This window comes from Candoia aspera, chromosome 3 (genome assembly GCF_035149785.1).
Source record: "Candoia aspera isolate rCanAsp1 chromosome 3, rCanAsp1.hap2, whole genome shotgun sequence".
In the NCBI taxonomy this organism is placed as follows: domain Eukaryota; kingdom Metazoa; phylum Chordata; class Lepidosauria; order Squamata; family Boidae; genus Candoia; species Candoia aspera.
The window spans coordinates 147,352,873-147,370,455 of record NC_086155.1 but is presented as its reverse complement, the minus strand read 5'-3'; the positions used below and the strand labels follow the sequence as shown (position 1 = coordinate 147,370,455).

At 36.9% G+C, this 17,583-nt stretch overlaps 1 protein-coding gene across 1 annotated transcript in view; it reads left to right on the top strand.

Moving 5' to 3' along the window:
* ATP9B (ATPase phospholipid transporting 9B (putative)) overlaps window positions 1-17,583 on the top strand; it is a 172,587-nt gene that overhangs the window by 145,477 nt on the left and 9,527 nt on the right. The window contains exons 19-23 of the mRNA XM_063299021.1: window positions 1,874-2,044; window positions 3,128-3,226; window positions 7,073-7,162; window positions 13,225-13,369; window positions 14,324-14,388. Coding sequence (XP_063155091.1) covers window positions 1,874-2,044; window positions 3,128-3,226; window positions 7,073-7,162; window positions 13,225-13,369; window positions 14,324-14,388 — 570 coding nt within the window. The remainder of the gene's footprint in view (window positions 1-1,873; window positions 2,045-3,127; window positions 3,227-7,072; window positions 7,163-13,224; window positions 13,370-14,323; window positions 14,389-17,583) is intronic.

The window sequence follows — 17,583 nt, the reverse complement described above, 5'->3', positions numbered from 1 at the left end:
TGAATGTTGCCTGTACAAATAAAAATGATTGTATTCATTCAAGAAAACAAGAACCCATATCTTTGAGATGTAATTAACAGACCTAAAATTCTCATTCTGTTGAACAAATATGAATGGTACTTGCTCTTTCTTGACAGAAAAAGTTTTGTATTTTTCTAGAAGTTTTTGTTCAAATTTCTTCAAACTTTTTCTAAGTTAAAAAGATAACAATTCTGAAATTCTGCAAATATTATTTATTCTCTTTAAAAACAAATTGATACAAATCCAACTGGGGGGTCAATAATATATTTTTCTGTAGATAATACTCCTATTGTCAAGGAGTATAACTTACCCCAAATTTTTTGAACAACAATACGGGTAGTCTTTGCTTAACTATGGCAATTGGGATCGGCAACTTTGTCACTAAGTGACATGGTTGTAAAGTGCGATGTCACATACGACTTAAGATGGCAGTTGTGGCAGTCCCAGCTGCCCTCGTTGGGTGAATCCCATGCTGTCACATGATTGCCATGTGCATCCTCCTGCCAGCATCCCCATTGACTTTGCTTGTCAGAAGCCAGCAGTGAAGGTCACAAATGGCGATCATGTGACCGCGGGACACTGCGATTGTCATAATTGTGAGCCAATTGCCAAGCACCCAGATCACAATCACGTGACCATGGGGATGCTGCAACAGCCACAACTATGAAGACTGGTCATAAGTCCCCCTCATTTAGTGCTGTCATAACTTTGAATGGTTCTTCAACAAGGATTACCTATAGTCAGAGACAGAAGAAAATTCTTAACTACATACATACATACATACATACATGTATATGTATATGGTTTACAAACTGGGCATTCAGTTTGTATACTCAGAGGTTAACTATCAACCTATAATATGTGTGTGTGTGTGTGTGTACACATACACATACATGTACACACATACATACCTGTACATACATATATATTATAGGTTAATGGTTAACCTCTGAGCATGCAATCTCAAACAATCACTCTGGCTCTTTTCTGAGTCTTTTTGTAAATACTTCATTCTTTCTAAAAATTATCTGCTCAGCAGCCCAAAACTCTGCATCTCCTGCTCTGTGTCATATGTACGTCTGTAACAAGGATTCAGTTTCTCTCTTACATTTTTGTTGTCATACTGTTCTCCAATTCTAACATTCCATTTCCAAGCAATGTTACCAATAATCCACAAAGATATTGTATAATATAAACAACATCTGAGTTAACCCATGAGCCCAAACTCCACAAAACATACTTTTGTTTATCATTCACATTGACTAGTGATACAAACATGGCCCTCTTTTCTGACCAGAGCACAGTTTGTAAATTGGAAAAAAATTGTTCCAGAAGCCTTTTAAGTCTGTCTGTGGCCTATGACTTTTCAAATTACACCATATTATAATTTTCTGTAAATCCCTCCTATCATGTTAATTATGTGCCACAGTTTTCAGGAATGAAGTAGTAAATCATGAAATATTGTTACATCTTCTCATGTGTGAAGCTTCAGTCCAGATAGTGTAGTTGGTTCCTTTGGTTCTACCAACTTCAGAAACTAAGATCACAAATCAGGCCAACAAAAATGAAAAGTAGTAGCACTGTGCGAATCTTTTCAAATAAGCAAGACTTTAGAGCTTGAATTTTACAGGTATAATACATTTGGATGCTTTTAGTTTCTGTCTTCAGTGTTATCATTTATTTTCATGATCATTTAGTGCTGTATGCACATTGTAAGTGAAATCCGAATTTCAGATTCTAAGGTGAATCTGAACCAGATAGCGCTATAGGGCTTGCATTTGGGACAACACTAAAATCTTTCTCATCTACCTGAGGCTACAAATTACATTTCGTTTTGTCTTGTTACAAATAGAATCGATATAACCAAGCAAAATTAAGTATACATGACAGAATGCTCAAGGTGGCTGCAGTTGTGGAGAGTCTGGAAAGAGAAATGGAATTATTGTGTCTCACTGGAGTTGAAGATCAATTACAGGCTGATGTTAGGCCAACACTAGAGATGCTACGAAATGCTGGAATAAAGGTACTAATATTTTTTTATTCTTCAATTTGTTTATATACATTTCTTGTCCTATTATTGCAGATTTGTTGCTGTAACTAAGAATCCAATCTGTTTCACGTGAGAAATATAAGCAACTGGGAATGTTTCAATGCTGGTCCAACTCCTGTAGAATAAGAAGCAGAGAGAGAGAAAGAAGGCAAAGTTGATTTTTTTGTAGCATATATTTGACTATATTAACTAGAGACAATAATTTTTTCTTACGCAAAAATGTACAGAAAATTCACAGGAACTTTTGTTTTATCAGCTGTGTAATAATATAGTAGTTACTAAGTGTCGCAATATGAATTTTTCCATGAATACACCCAGATACATATCTACTTACACACTGCTAAGTTTATGTAACCGAATACCTCCATGTGCACAAGAAGCTGTAATAGAGCAGGTCATATTGATCAAACACATTAAGATTTGCCCTCCAGGGCTTTAAATTCCGGTTTTTTTATAGGCCTTGTCTTCCTTTTTCTTTAATGGATTTATAAATTTTGGAGGGCATTTTAATCTCTGTTCACCATCCAGAGTTCCTTTGGTAGACAGACAGCCATGTGGATTTGTTTGTTTATTACATATTGGGGCAACAATATTAACTTATAACTCAGTTATTTACAGATTTAATTGAATAATATACATTTCAGATATTTGAATGCTTACCAAGAATAATAGCAGTATGAATTACTATGGTTTCTAATAGGATTCAGAGAATAAAATATTGCATCAAACTAATTATATGGAGACAGACATCTGTGGGAAGAAAAGAGTGATAATATATTTTACTCTTTTTAACTGTATCTCCCAAGTTAATAGATACCTGAAGAGCTACCATATTTGAATAGACAGAATGAGTTTAAATGCTGGTTCGTCTATTGAATCATTCTACTTCTTTTTGCTTCTGTACAGCCCAACAGCTGGACTCTGCATCTATCTGAAGCAAAAGGAATAATTTGAATCATTACTCTGTTGTTTTCCTGAAGTTGATTTGAGAAAGATGAATGTACAGTTTTTAATACAATAAATAATTAACAGTTAAATTCTAAAATTATCTCACAGATATGGATGCTAACAGGAGATAAACTGGAGACTGCCACTTGTATTGCAAAAAGTTCCCATTTAGTATCTAGGACACAAGATATTCATATTTTCAGACCTGTAAGTAGAACTGCTGATACATATTTCCCATCATTCTTAGCAATACCTATCGTCTTCTTTCCTAGAGCTGTAAAATATGTTTGGTCGTTTTCTGAAAATTTGGTATATATGATAAAGATTGAAATGTATCACAACATTAATTATTTCCATCTTGTCTGTTTAGCTCATGAAAAGTTACACCTTTTAATAAAAATTTGTTAGTTGGAAAAGGCACTATCATATTCCTGATTTTTTGCAAGATCCAGCAACTGATCTAGCTTGGGATACTGTGCTAGCTTGGACTGCTGGGAGTTGTTCACTAGTATCAAGAGGACCAGAAGTTTCTACCCATGCTTAAAACTTCCCAGGATTCTAAATAGCTATTATAACAAGCTGCTTATGGTCATTCTAACCTTCATGTATTTTATCACTCATCACTATGAAATTTGAAATACCGTGTATTTGACAACAATAATGCAAGTTGATTTTGATCTTTTCACTTCTAAATCAGCTTGGGGTTTGGTAGGATTTTAATCTGCTATTTACAGATACATAGTTATAAGCCTAATTCCCATTATTTTTGTGGCTACTGTGAATAAAATATTTAATTGCTAATAAGCACAAATAAATCCAGCTATTTCTCCCAAATATTAAAAACTGAAAATGTGTTTTGAAATAAACTGGCTTTGCTATTTGTTTTTATTCTGAACATCTTTCCTGTATAAGGTTTAAAGAAAAAGTTTTTCAATCTTTGAATAATTAGACATTTATATCACTTCATTCTACACTAGTCTCTTGTACTCAAATTAGTTTAACAGAAAATAAATGTCTGTAGAGCCTAATTTGCCTCTCTGAAGTTTCATAAGATTGTATGAATATAATTTACTTGTCAGAGTTTACAATTATCTTTCAGCTGACTGCTTTAGGTGAAAAAAGGTTTTTAAAAAGGTTTTAAAATCCTGGTAATACTAACTAACGTAAAAAGCCTGCGCCATTCTTCATTAATATTAATATACTGTCTTAGCTTTTCATTTGCCAACGATCAAAATTCCATGTAATTCAAATACTTGATTCGGATATAGTGCATGTATAACACACTTGTGCATAGTACAAGGAACATGCATATAGAATACAAAGCAAAAAGGAAGAAAGCATAGAATGCATGCACTTCTCTGTAGTATCTTTTGACATGGGTTATTCTGCTCATGTTGGTTGGGAGTGTGCAAAATCAAGGCTAAACCCAGTAGGATTTTTACACAGTAATGAGTTGCAGATACATTCAACTGGATTAAGCACTTAAAGGAGAGGTTTAAAGCTGCACTTAAAGATCCCAAATTCCCCTTTTTATGATCCCATGAAGCTTCTCCCCTATTTCACTCAACCAAATTTTCTTTTTTTTTAATAAAAAATTTATTAAGTTTCAAGCAAAGATAAAAGCTAAAGAAAAACAAAAAACTACAAAGAAAAAAAGAAAAAAATTAAAAAGTGTAGAAACACAAGAGAAAATTTTGAAAAATTACAAAAAGAAGTGACCTCCAACTTTTAACAGCAAGCATATACAGCAGTTTTCCATAATTAATCCCTTACTCTCTATTAAACCAAAATTATCCTATTGGCACATTATAAAAATCACTAAATACAGTTGCTCCCTCCCCTTATTATTTATATATATATATTATATATATTTATTTATCAATCAATCATATTTTTATCACCGCCCATCTCCCTCATACGGGGGACTCTGGGCGGTGTGTGTGTGTGTGTGTGTGATAACATTTATTTAATTATTTCCTTCCTACTACTATTCTATACATTCCTGTCTACTATAATAAAGATCAAACTAAAAAACATATAAATTGTCTGCCTTTAAACTTGATAATACAACAATTTTAATAATCTTAATCATATTAAACCCAAAACCAAACATTTATTATTTTTTATTATACCTTAATAATCTTAATCCAAATCATTAAAATTAAATGAAGTCAGCCAAACCCTAAAAGCAATTCAGATAAATATTCTTAAATCCTTCTCCCACTTCAAAATAAACCAGAGCATTTACATATCCTCACAATACACACAGAGCGTTTTTCTTAGAAAAATCGAACAGCACAACTGCCCCCCTCAAAAACTCCAACTTCTCTTCAGGAGACCTCCCATCTATAATAACCCCTTCTTTTCCATGGCATTCCATCAGAAAATCTATTTCACTTATGGCTTGCAACTCGATCTCTCCCTTTAATTTCTTCAACTCGTCTATCCGATCTTCATCCAGCATTTCAACAGAAGTCCCAATCTCACTCTTAGAAGAAACATTTCTGTTGCTGGTACATTCCTCAGTTTCATCCACGACATCCCCAACCAGATAACACATTTTAGACCTCATATTTTCCACAATGTCCTGAATGCCTTACATAAAAACCTGACAGGAATCAGAAAGAATCTGTTTAAAATCTTGGTGAAAGTCAGAGAAAGTCTGCTTAAACTTGTCCATGTCTCAAGCAGTAGATTATGGCAAACACTAGGAGCTTAACCAGTGAAAGTCGAAGATATGGAAGAATTTAGAATGTGTTTACACCAGTGAAAGTGAGATAAAAGACAGTTCCCCAGGGAAAGTAGAAGCAGAAAACTGAAAGTTCAAAATAGCTGATTCAACGTGTAGGAAAATGCTAATATCTTCAAATTTAGTACAAAAATAATAACAGGGAGACAATTGTTTACTTTCAATCCTCCTTAATATTTGGATGGAAAACAAAGTCCAAAACTTAAAAAAAAAAATTTTTTTTTAAATTAATCCCTGAAATAACAATAAGCACCAAGAGAATCTGCTTCTTGTTGCCGTAGAAAGTCTCTCTTAGGGTACACGTACTTAAAAGAAATATAAGTTGGGTGATTTAGAATTGGGGTGGCCAATCTTAGTGTCCCATTAAGGCTACAGCGCGGCTTGGAAATGGTGATGTCCCAGCCTCCCAGCTGCTTTTACCAGTTGAGTGCGAATGCTGTTTGTGATCTTCTGGCTGCAAGCAGCCATCTGGAGGACAGATGGGGTGATTCCAGGTGTTTTTCTTATCTGGAAAAACACTCCTGGGCTTCAGGAAAAATCTGCTGAGCCCGAAAAAACTGCAGCATTGTCAGTTCTGCCCGCAGAACCCACAGGCACAGCAGTTCAGTCTGCCATGTCCCCACCAGAAGTCTCAACCAAATTTTCAAAAAGTTTTTTTGGCCTTTTTTTTTGTGGAAAAAGATAAGTCCATTTAAATATCCAATGGGTTGTTTACTTTTTAAATACTTTTTAAAATGTAAAATATTTATTTCATGTATATTTAATTTCTCAATATTAGGATGATTTGAAATGGCTAAACTGGGAATAATACAATATTTTAGCTGCATGAGGCTTGAAATTATTTCAGCATTAGCATATTCTGCTTCTGTGTTTAAAGCTAGCCTTTCACACATATGTCTGCTCCCCAATTGCATCTTTCCTCAGTTCCTGAAGTCTTGATTTTTGGGCTGAACATTGCCAGAACTTTCTTTTGTGGGGGGAGGGGAATAATCAGAATCTGCAACCTTCTGATCCACATTACATTCTTTCTTTTTGAAGAACCCTAATCTAAAACACTTTTATAGACCTAATATGTATATGAAATCAAGTGGGAAAAAATGTAAGCCTCCCAGTGCAATATACCTTTAACACACTGTAAAGCTTGTTGCTTCTTAATGAATTTGTATTAAAAGCAATGGGTTTTGTCCCACTTTATACAGTTTCTACACTGGGACTGAAATTCCATTTTCATAACAAGTTGTGTATCTATATGCATTTATATAAAAGTTGCCCTTACTCTGTTTTCCTTTTTTTAAAAAATTCAGGTAACCAGTCGTGGAGAAGCTCATTTGGAACTAAATGCATTCAGAAGGAAACATGATTGTGCTTTAGTAATATCTGGTGACTCTCTGGAGGTAATGGCCTGGCTTTCATCAATTGCTGATAATGTTATTTGTGTAGGTAGGTAGGAATGCTTTCCGAAAGACAGCCAAAGGAGTCCCAAGCAATGCCTTTGGTGAATCAAGGCTCACATTTGTTTTACATCAACATAACACCTAATACTGTAAACCTAACCCAACGGAGATATTCCGTATTTCTTTTGTGTGTTACCATTGTCGCTAAAACACCTTTGTCCCCTGAAGATAAAATAAAGTTTCTGTAGCTGGTGGTGGAATCCTAACAGTTTCAAAGTCTCTTCGATCTGCCAAAAGAAAAAAACCTTTTGAGAGCTGTACTACTTTTATATATACTGTGCCACAAGATCCTCACAGATACTTGTTTTTATTACACAGATTTTAAAACTAGTTTCTTGATGGTTTCAGAGCAATTATTTTTTGTGTCCTCAGCTCTGCTCATAGCATACCTAGCTGCTACCTAATTTGTTCCTCTCTGATGTGTTGCAACAGTAGTCAGTGAATGGTATTCACTGGTTGGTGTTCATGCCACCCTGTCCTTGCCTGTTGGTAAGGATAGAATTCCCCCATGCCAAGGTGTGCAGGGATCACAAATGTCCTTCAGAAGGAACAGTTACACTAAGCCATATGGCCAATTGCACAGTGCACCTGAGAAATTGTGATATATAGAAGAAACTGCTGCAGTTTCTATAATTTACAGCCTATAGCACTGTTTCTTACTTCACTGGAAAGAAAGGGCTTACAGGTGCAGTAATGTAGTATGTTGTTCAGTTTCTAATATGAATACTACATTAATAGCTTTAAACAGAATATGTTCCTGTATTAGGTTAAAACAGGAGATAAGTAAAGATTGACTAATGCATGTATTTCTACATGCATCCGTGATCTCCTAGTCTCACTTTATAGCATTCAGTACAAATTTTCATGACTTGTTGTTATCATAGCATCCAGAGGGATAACTCTAGAAGCAAATGCAAGTGATCATGTGGCATGTTATTCAGTGCTTCAAATCCGTTCTTTAAGATACCATTTTCTTGGCTATTTAATTAATTGCCATTGAGCCAACCCTGTCCATAGTGACTACACAAACAAATGCCCACCATCTCAATCCGTCCTCGGCAATAAACTGTAGCTCTTTCAAAAGTGACAAAAATGGCCCTGTCCAGCCACCTTTCTATCATTTTTCCCTTCTGTAGCCTTCAACCTTGCACAAAACAGTGAAATCTTGTTTTACTGGACCTCGGTGCAACCAATTCACATGCAGCAGACCAAATTTCCATTGTGATACATGTCATTTGCATGATGTTGTCATCATGCGCACAATGTCATTTGTGTGCATGATTTGTCTACAGTCACTGTGGGCATAATGACATAATCACACAAAATTATGATTTGTATCATATAAGCAAATGACGTAAACATCCCCTAATGCCTTATTCTCCGATTCAACTGACTTTCCTCAATAACAAACATCTTCTCCATTTAGCCTATTAAAGTGAGGTGTCACTGAATAGTCCTTTTTTCTATTCCATCATTCACTCCTATCACATGCCCAAAGTATGTGAGTTTCTACTTGTTTAAGAGAGCAGCCAATCTTTATTTCATCTATGAGCAATTGATTGGTTGTTCCTGCAGTCCATAGCACTGTTAACAGTTGTTTTCAAATCCATGATTCAAATGTGTCTTTTCTTCACCCACTATTTTTCAATGTCCAGGTTTCAGGTGTTCTAACACACCCATTAGTGCAATAGATTCCACATGAAGCAGAGGAAAACATTCTTCTTACATTTTGTTATCTTTCCCTTATTCATCTTATGTTAATTCTCTAGTCTCATATCCCTCTGCTTTTAAGAAATCTGCCTCTTTACCTGGTATTTCTCTCTCCAAGTATGCTTCTGTTATTTTTTGTAAGATCTTAAACAAAGGAATTCATGGAATGGTTCAGTAATTTGCACGTTCTTTTGATATCTTCTTTTTAAGTATAGGTTTATACATCAATCCTTTTCTATATCACACAGTCCTGTTCCATATTGTTTGACATGGAAATGTTAGCATTTTGCTGTCTCTTCTCCTGCAGCATTGAACAGTTCAATTGATATTTCATTTTACTTTTCAATTTAACAGGTCTATTGCCTGTTTTAACTCAGTCTCTAATGGAAGCAATTCTGTCAAGAAGTATTAATCCCTTTTCAAATATTCTAATTTTTTGTATATCTTTTTCCTCAGAATGTGGGTCTTAGTGATATATAAAAGGAGTCTGAATAAACAAATAACACCAAAGTTTTGTGTGCTTGATGCATGTATTTCATGAACAAACTCATCCAATGTGCTAGTGTGGGAAAGTAATTGGCCCTTTAGATGCAGTAACTGGTTGCACCATCTTTTCCCTGAGTAACTTCAACCAGACTCTTCCTGTAATGGTTGTTATTTTATTTTGATTTTTATTTATTTACTATCCCACATTTATTATTTTTATAAATAACCCACGGCTAAGTCCCTCACACCAGATAATAAGAATTTTGGCCCATTCCTCCATGGCATATGGTTCAAATCCATACTATTTAAGGTTTTCTTAACTACTTTTTTTAGTTCTGCCACATTTTCATGGTTCTTTGATTTGGCCATATCAAACATTGCCTTTGTTCTTCTTTATATATTCTCTTGTAGATGTTTGTACATTTGGAATCATAACCCACTTGTAGTTCAGCTTTAACTGACGGTCTGATACTCATCTGTAGCATTCTCTGAAACAAAGCAGAATTCTTTTTTTTCTTTAATAATGGCAAGTCATTCAGGTCCTGATGCAACTAAACATTCCCAAACCATGACGCTGCTTTCTCCATGCTTGACGGTTGGTATGCATTAGTGTTTGGTTTCTACCAGAAAGAAAAACACCCATGTAACCCCAAAAGTTCCACTTTTGATTCATCTGCTTATAGAATGTTCCTCCAGAAGTCTGAAGGATCATCCAGGTGCTTTTTGGCAATCTTGACATGAGCATCAGTGTTCTTTTTAGTGAGCAATGTCTTCCTCCTTGCTGCTATCACGTTCCCTAGACCAGAACTCAGCTTAAATCTCCAATCCCTGACTACATGGTTTAAGCTGGCTGCACAATTCAAACTCAGCAGAAGTCTCTTAGAGATTCAGTGCAATGTTCTAAATAAGAACCTTTATCGCAACTAGATTGCAGCCATATTAAACAATGGATTGCGTTCTGTCAGCATGAGAATATAGTTCCTCTTATAACTATCACAGTTTAAAATTAATGACATCTCTTCCCTGAGAACAGCTGGCTCTTAGCAGCTACTCTCCTTTGAATTCCATTTTTTCCTAAATGCTTTTGTGATGATGAAATCATGAACACTGACTTTAGCCAAGGTGAGAGATGGGGGTTACCTAAATTAAGCAACAACTAGTTCTGACAACAATTTATCATACAGTATTAACTCTTCCAGCCTGAAAAGAGGGAGGCCAAATATCTGGGCTACAGTCAGCAGATACAAAAGAGTGATTCTCTTAGGGTTGTTGCACATCTCCAAACATCAATCCGGAAATAAAAGCAGATTTACAATTTTCATTTGCTGTAATTGCTGTAAATCCTAAGGGGAAACATGTGGGAGTCCTCCCATAGCCTTTTTCAGACTAGAAACTGTTGTTTGCCAGGAGAGCTACAGAGTTGTGTGACAAGATACTGCACTAGCAGTAGAAACTTCCATCACCTTCTAAAGAACAGCTCAAAAACATTACCAAGAGAAATTTGAAAGAAATTCTCAAACACAGTGAGGTAGAAAACAGAGGTCTTTTTAGCAGAAGAGAACTTCTGAGAAATGACCAGCAGAGGTGTGGAGCAGAAAAGGCAAGGATATCAAGGGACATCTACAGTATGTAGTCACTAAGAGTTGATACTGCCTTGATGGCATATAATCAAGGGACAACAGGTTTCAATAGCAAATGACATACTAAGAATACTGACCTTCTATTTCAATCCTCCTAGTGAAAACTGAGAAATGGGAAAATTGGGGGGTAACAACTATTGTAGTAAGACAGAAAAACAGGTGCTCAGTCTGGCCATAAAGTTTTCCTCACTAGAGGAAAGTATATATGCCACAGTCAGTCAGTCCTTTTATTTTGGTCACTGACCAGCAAAACAAAACAAAAGTCACAATGGATTAGAGTAAAACAAGCTGTAATATCACATAACAATACATGTAAAATTGTACTGTAAATATAAGTCAATATTGTAAGTTACAAGTAAAATAGAAGTAAAGTACAAAAAAAACAAGTAAAATTGTATGTTAAAGTTAAAGAATTCGGGGCATAAAAATTAATATAGTAAAGTATGATACAATTTACATAAGCAACTAAATGATAGTTTAGAATAATAGAATAGTAAAATTACTGATCTAAAGTACATAGAGCCACTATAATACTAAAAGCCATAGAAAAGTTATAATTATTATATTTAGAGAAAATGTAGTGATGTATAAGGAAGAATAATACATAAGGAGTGATTATGGTTTCAAAATTAAACATTAAAGTCTAATTATAGTGATTATTTATATTGTTAAAATTACTCTGGCAGCTAATGAAATTAAGACAAAATAAGATTCAATTGACAGTAAGGACATAAAACATTGATACGAAGTAGAAACTAAATGGACAGCTGCATTTGAAATCTTTCAAACAGAAAATATCTAGGAGATATTTGAAGAGAAAATACTGCGTATTGTACAAACTATGGAACAGTATTTGGTTGTAATCATCAAAGTAGAATCAGATTGGTCTGATAGTAACAATTTGAGATAGAAAGAATCAGAGCGACCAGGGTGTTTGGTGATGAGTGGGATAATAATTCCGGATGAGCATCAGCATGGAGGGAGCAATACAATACAACACGTTTTGGCATTTCAATTGCTCCTCCACCCCATGGGCTCAATCTCCGTTCAAAAGGAATGTTTCGGTATCTCTCTTCAATAACTGCTGTTGGGAGGGCATTGAATATGTCCAAGGACAAAGCCTTTCTAAATTTAGGGGTCATCATTCAACTGAGATATCTGGCTGGGTGAAGTAAACATGTGGAGTGGCTCAGAAGGATATTTCTGAGCAAGACTGACAAATCTGATTACATTGTTTGATATTGGCTAGTGCATGTTCACAGCCCATCAAGGTGATGGCTGCCCATGAGAAGCCATAGGATTTTAATTTTTCATGTATTGCCTGACACCAGGGAGACTGGAAGCTGTCAGTCATAATTAAAGGGACCAAGAGAGTATATATGTCAGAATTAAGTTTTTCTAGAGCCAAGTGGAACTTAATTGGTTCCATGGGGCTGCTGGGCAGGAATAAAATCAGCTGATAGGGATCATAATGCTGCATCATTGGTTCCAGAGATAAGACACTAAAGCCTGACTTTTGGATCCCTGTGGAAGATGTCTGTTGCCATGCATAGAGCTCAGCACTATCGGTGAAATAACTAAGATTTCATTCAATTTTTATTCTCCATGGCATAGTAGTTATCTTTCTTCTTCTAAACATTGTTTGGGATATCCTACTTCCATAATTTCTGCTATTGGATTAGCACACAGCATGAGATGCTGCCTGTCTGAACAGCTGGGAAAATCTGTTCAATACAAGTGATATCATTGGATGTGGAGAGAACCTAATATGGAAGAAATGTGCTTGAAATCAGATGGATACATAAGATTTCATCAGTTTCTGAGCTGTATCCTTGCATCAAGCTGAGAAACATCTTTTTCTCCACTCATGGATTATACCTGTCCATGCCATTTCCAATAGTAAACATGTAGGAAGAATGGCATTAGCTATCCCTTTTTATGCGAAGTTGGTTTCTCCTGCTTTACAATCATAACTGGCACAGGAGGAGGATTAGGCTGGTCTATTTAAAGGGCGTGGGATGTCAGTCGTAATGATCATCATCAGTAGCCAAGGAATTCTAATATACTCTTTAGAGGATGGGGAAAGAGTGGGAAGGTTGCTCATCTTTCAGGTAATGTAACATATCCCAGACCTTTAACCCTATTCGAATTTATTTCTTTTTGTAGGTGTGTTTGAAGTACTATGAGCATGAATTCGTAGAACTAGCATGTCAGTGTCCAGCTGTAGTTTGCTGCCGATGTTCTCCCACCCAAAAGGCCCACATTGTAAAATTGCTGCAGCATCACACAGGAAAACGTACATGTGCAATAGGTTCGTATCAACTCTGGTTTCATTTCTATTGTGGAAGTAATGAATTATTTGGCCTTTTAGTCACAATAATGAAAAATAAATGAATGTCTTAAAAAGATTGCCATAGTATCATGTAAAAGTAGAATGATGATATGGCAATCCTTTTTTAAAAAAAATAATGCTAAAGATAATGAAGGAAAGTTTTTTCACTTCATTGTTTCAAGATTTTTACTAAAACAAATCAAGTACAATTAAATCTCAGAACAATTACTAGCCAGCATTTGAAATCATCAGCCACTGTTTTATTGGGCTATGCAGAGCTTTGGATTTGAAGGTCGAAAGTTGCTTTGGAATGCATAGGGGCACAAATGCAGGGCTTGCCTGCAACTCCTTTAAGCACCCATGCCTTTTCCCAGTATTAAGCGGGATCCCAGGAAAAGGTGGTTTAAGCAGTTGCACCCCATGTGCTCTGAAGTACCTTTTTGCCTTTTATTCTAAAGTATTGCACGGCCCTAATAACTCCCACAGGTTTCCAGTAAGATAATAACGTTTGTTACTTCATAGGCTGGCATCATGAGCCTTTCTGGATTTTCAAATACTCAAGAAAAACAATACATACCAGGATATCATCATCATCATCATCCCCTGCTAAACCTATTGAGCCAGGAGCCATAGTAACTTCTTGCTTGCTGAAACAGGCTATCATGCTCAGTCACCAATTTCTTTATCATCCTCTGTACTATAATTTACATATAGAAAATTGGGAAATTGTTTCAGCGACAAAGGTGCAATAGTTTGTAACATATCTACTTTTTTATTTTTTGCTTTCCTAAACTGAAAAAATAAAACCACGTTTAATTTAAAAGATAATTCAGATAACTTTATACTAATTCAAGGTGAAATGAAATGCAGCTAGTAAATACGAAGCACTTGCCAAGCCAAACTTAAATATTCTGCACATTTATGTTTTTTCAGGTGATGGAGGAAATGATGTCAGTATGATCCAGGCAGCAGATTGTGGAATTGGAATTGAAGGAAAGGTATATTCACAAATTAGATTAAATGTGCACTTAATAATAATATCTTAGAATTAACAGCTTCAAGTTATAGACAGCTTGATTTGTGGTAATCATGCAAACAGACTTTCCTTGTGCAACAAATGTTCTTATTTTCTTTCTCTTTCTTATGGTCTCTGAACTGAAATGTTTTTCCTGGCTGTGCATAAAGTTATAAAATTTAAACTTCTTTCATGGGACTTCACTCCTCTAGTACTACTCTATATACTGGTATGATCTCTGCCCCTCCCTGAGTTCCTCTTTCTGTACTATACAACGCATTAGAGTTCTCAGACTACTTTCTAAATAATTTTATTTAATTTGCTCCCTTGGTCTGACTCACCTTTTTCTCACAGTCATTTTACTTTTTTGTTTCATTCTTCTGGCTTTATTCTTCATCTTTGCAAATGTTTTGCAAAGCCTTTTGCCAGAACAACTATATGGCCTCTAAGGCCACGCTTAGAAAATGTCACACACATAGTAGCAAGCTCCCATCCTTCAATGAGGATTCCCTGTGTCTGCTTTGTTTAAGTGAGCAGCAGATAGTTGATTTGTGCTTTCACTAAACAGGTCAGATACAGCAGGTCCTCAAGATTTCAAGCCTCTCTCTGGAAAAAGGTTTCCTGCCCAGTAGATAACTCTGGAATCACTGTGTGTGAGTTGGTGGCCATATACATTTATTAAATAAATAATGAACCTAGATTCCCCCGTCTATATAATCTCAATCTGTAAGTCCAGGTTCGCCAACATATCTCTTTTGCAGGAGCAGCTGCTTGAGAATGGGATCCTTGGTACCTCTGCATCAAAAAACATTTAACACAAATCAACTTCCTAAACCTGTTGCTTGGAATGAGCCCAACCCTAGCGAAAAGAAGAAAGAAATCTAAGTCCCAAGAATCAGTATTGCTAAGGGATTCTGTGTTGGTTTTGGAGGCTGTGCTTGTATTGGCAGTATTGCCATCATCAGTACCACTCATCTTCAGTATGGTCTTAGTGATTCATATTCATAAGTTATGTGCCTATAAAAAGCCCTATTCAGCAGCATCTAAATGTTACAGAATTTTGTAGCAGGAGCCTTGTCTCCACATGTGCTAGGGATGGCTCCCACGAAACCCTTTTAGTTTGTTTTCAAGTATTAACATGTTCATTCTTGAGCTGATCATCCTTCTGCTTTTTCAAAAATTCATGATTTTTTTCCTTTTGTGTTCCATTTGGGGAACATGGTCTCAGTGTCTTAGACTGGCTCCATATTTCAGCCCACTGATCTCACCCCAAATTTCTGGTCATCAGATCTTTAGAGGCCCATGCTTTTAGCAGCTCCTGCTGCTGAATGCCAGGTAACCCTGTAATAAAGCTTCCCTCATCTGTGACTTAATTACAGATGGAAGGACTGGTCTCATGTGTATCATCAAGATCTGGATGGCTGTGGAGAGGAGAGCTGCCTTCTTGGAAGTGTACCCATCCAGGTTTTGCCTGTGACATCAGTTAATATCCTTGGACAAAGATGGTGGAGTACCCATCCAAGACACTCTGGTGGCTTTTAAAGGCACTGTCCTGCAGATTACCTGATGTGACACCCTGTTTGAAAAATTGGGCTCTAGGGATCAGTCGGGATTGGTGCTGGTGTACTAACTTCCCTGCCTGAGCTTCTTGACTCCACAACAGAGTTCCCCAGATTTATGGTCCTGGGGGACTTCAATCTGCCTTCCTTGGGTATGGATTTTGATGGGCTCTGGAGTTCATGGCAATCATGGACTGACTCATGGAAGATTGACTCACAGTAGTGGTCACACATTGAATCTGATGTTTGTTTCACAGCAGTGGTAATGTGATTTGTCTTTAGGAGACACTACCATCACTCGCTTGCTGTGGAATGATCACTTTCTGATTGCCTTGGAATGCTCTGGTGCTGCTTCCCACCACATGGAAGGAGCACCTATTCAATCAGTCCACCCCAGGTGTCTGATGGATCTGATAGGGTTTCAGAGGGAGCTTGGTTGGTGTTGTTCTTGAAAGTCTGGTGCATGCTTTGACTGAGGCTTTAGTCACCATCTGGAATGAAAGGGCGGATCGCACCTATGTGGCCTCTCCCTGCCCACAGTCTGGGGCTCCCCTTGGTTTGTAGAGGAGCTCCGAGTGATGAAACAGAAGAAAAGACACCTAGCATGCCCCTGGAAGATGACAAGGAGTGAATCTGACACAGGTTAGACATGAGCTGGAGGTTTTATTCTATTAAACAATGCCCAGGAAGCCTGCCCTGGGCATTGTTTGGTCCTGACCATACTGGCTTTTCAGTAGTCGTTAATTTTCAAGACTTACAGGCTCGAACTCTTCCCAAATAAGAGGACAGAACCCTGCCTCAGTCTATTCATATGGACCTGTCCAGCCAGAGTCCAATTCAAAATGGATCCAAGTGATTTTATCTATCAGGTGTTTGGAATAATATTTTGTGAAGGAATTCCAACTGGCCTTGGGAATGGGGAAGGAATGACTGAACCATTTGGGGCATAGTTTCAGAAAAGATCACCATCACCACCTTTGCTTCATGCCGTGTTGGACCCTCCAGTGGTGGTTGCTGTGCAACAAGAGGGGAGGGGCAGTTTCCAGCTCTATCTAGCACTGGTCTGCCAGATTTATCCATTGACCTTGTCATGCTGTCAGGACCACAGGGGCGGGGTGGAGGGTGGCAGGAGAGTGATTCCATGTTTGTTGCCCTTGATGAATTGCCTGGGCTGCCTTTCACAGAGAAGGGGAAGTGATTCTGACAGGGGAGGTAGTGTAAAAGAATATAGACTTGGCCTTGAAAATGGGGGAGGAATGAGCAAACCATTATGGGGGATTTTCAGAAAAGATTACTCATTCCTGAGAAAGAGGAAAACATGGGGGTGGGGGACTCAAAATAACCCTGCCTTGATTTTGTTTAATATAAGATGGGGCAGGGAGAAACTCTGACAGGCTTTCAAGATTCTGTTATTCTACTTCACAACAATGAAGAGCATTTCAGGAATTCCTGCCATGCCTGTTTCTTGACACTGCCTATCTCAAAGGACTGACATCTTCACAGCAGTTCTTCAGATATTCCTCTGGTAGGGACTGGGTCACTCTAAATAGGACTGCTGGACAGCATTGTGCAGACAGAATAAAAACAGAAAACTAGGTAGATTTTGTTGCCTTATCACC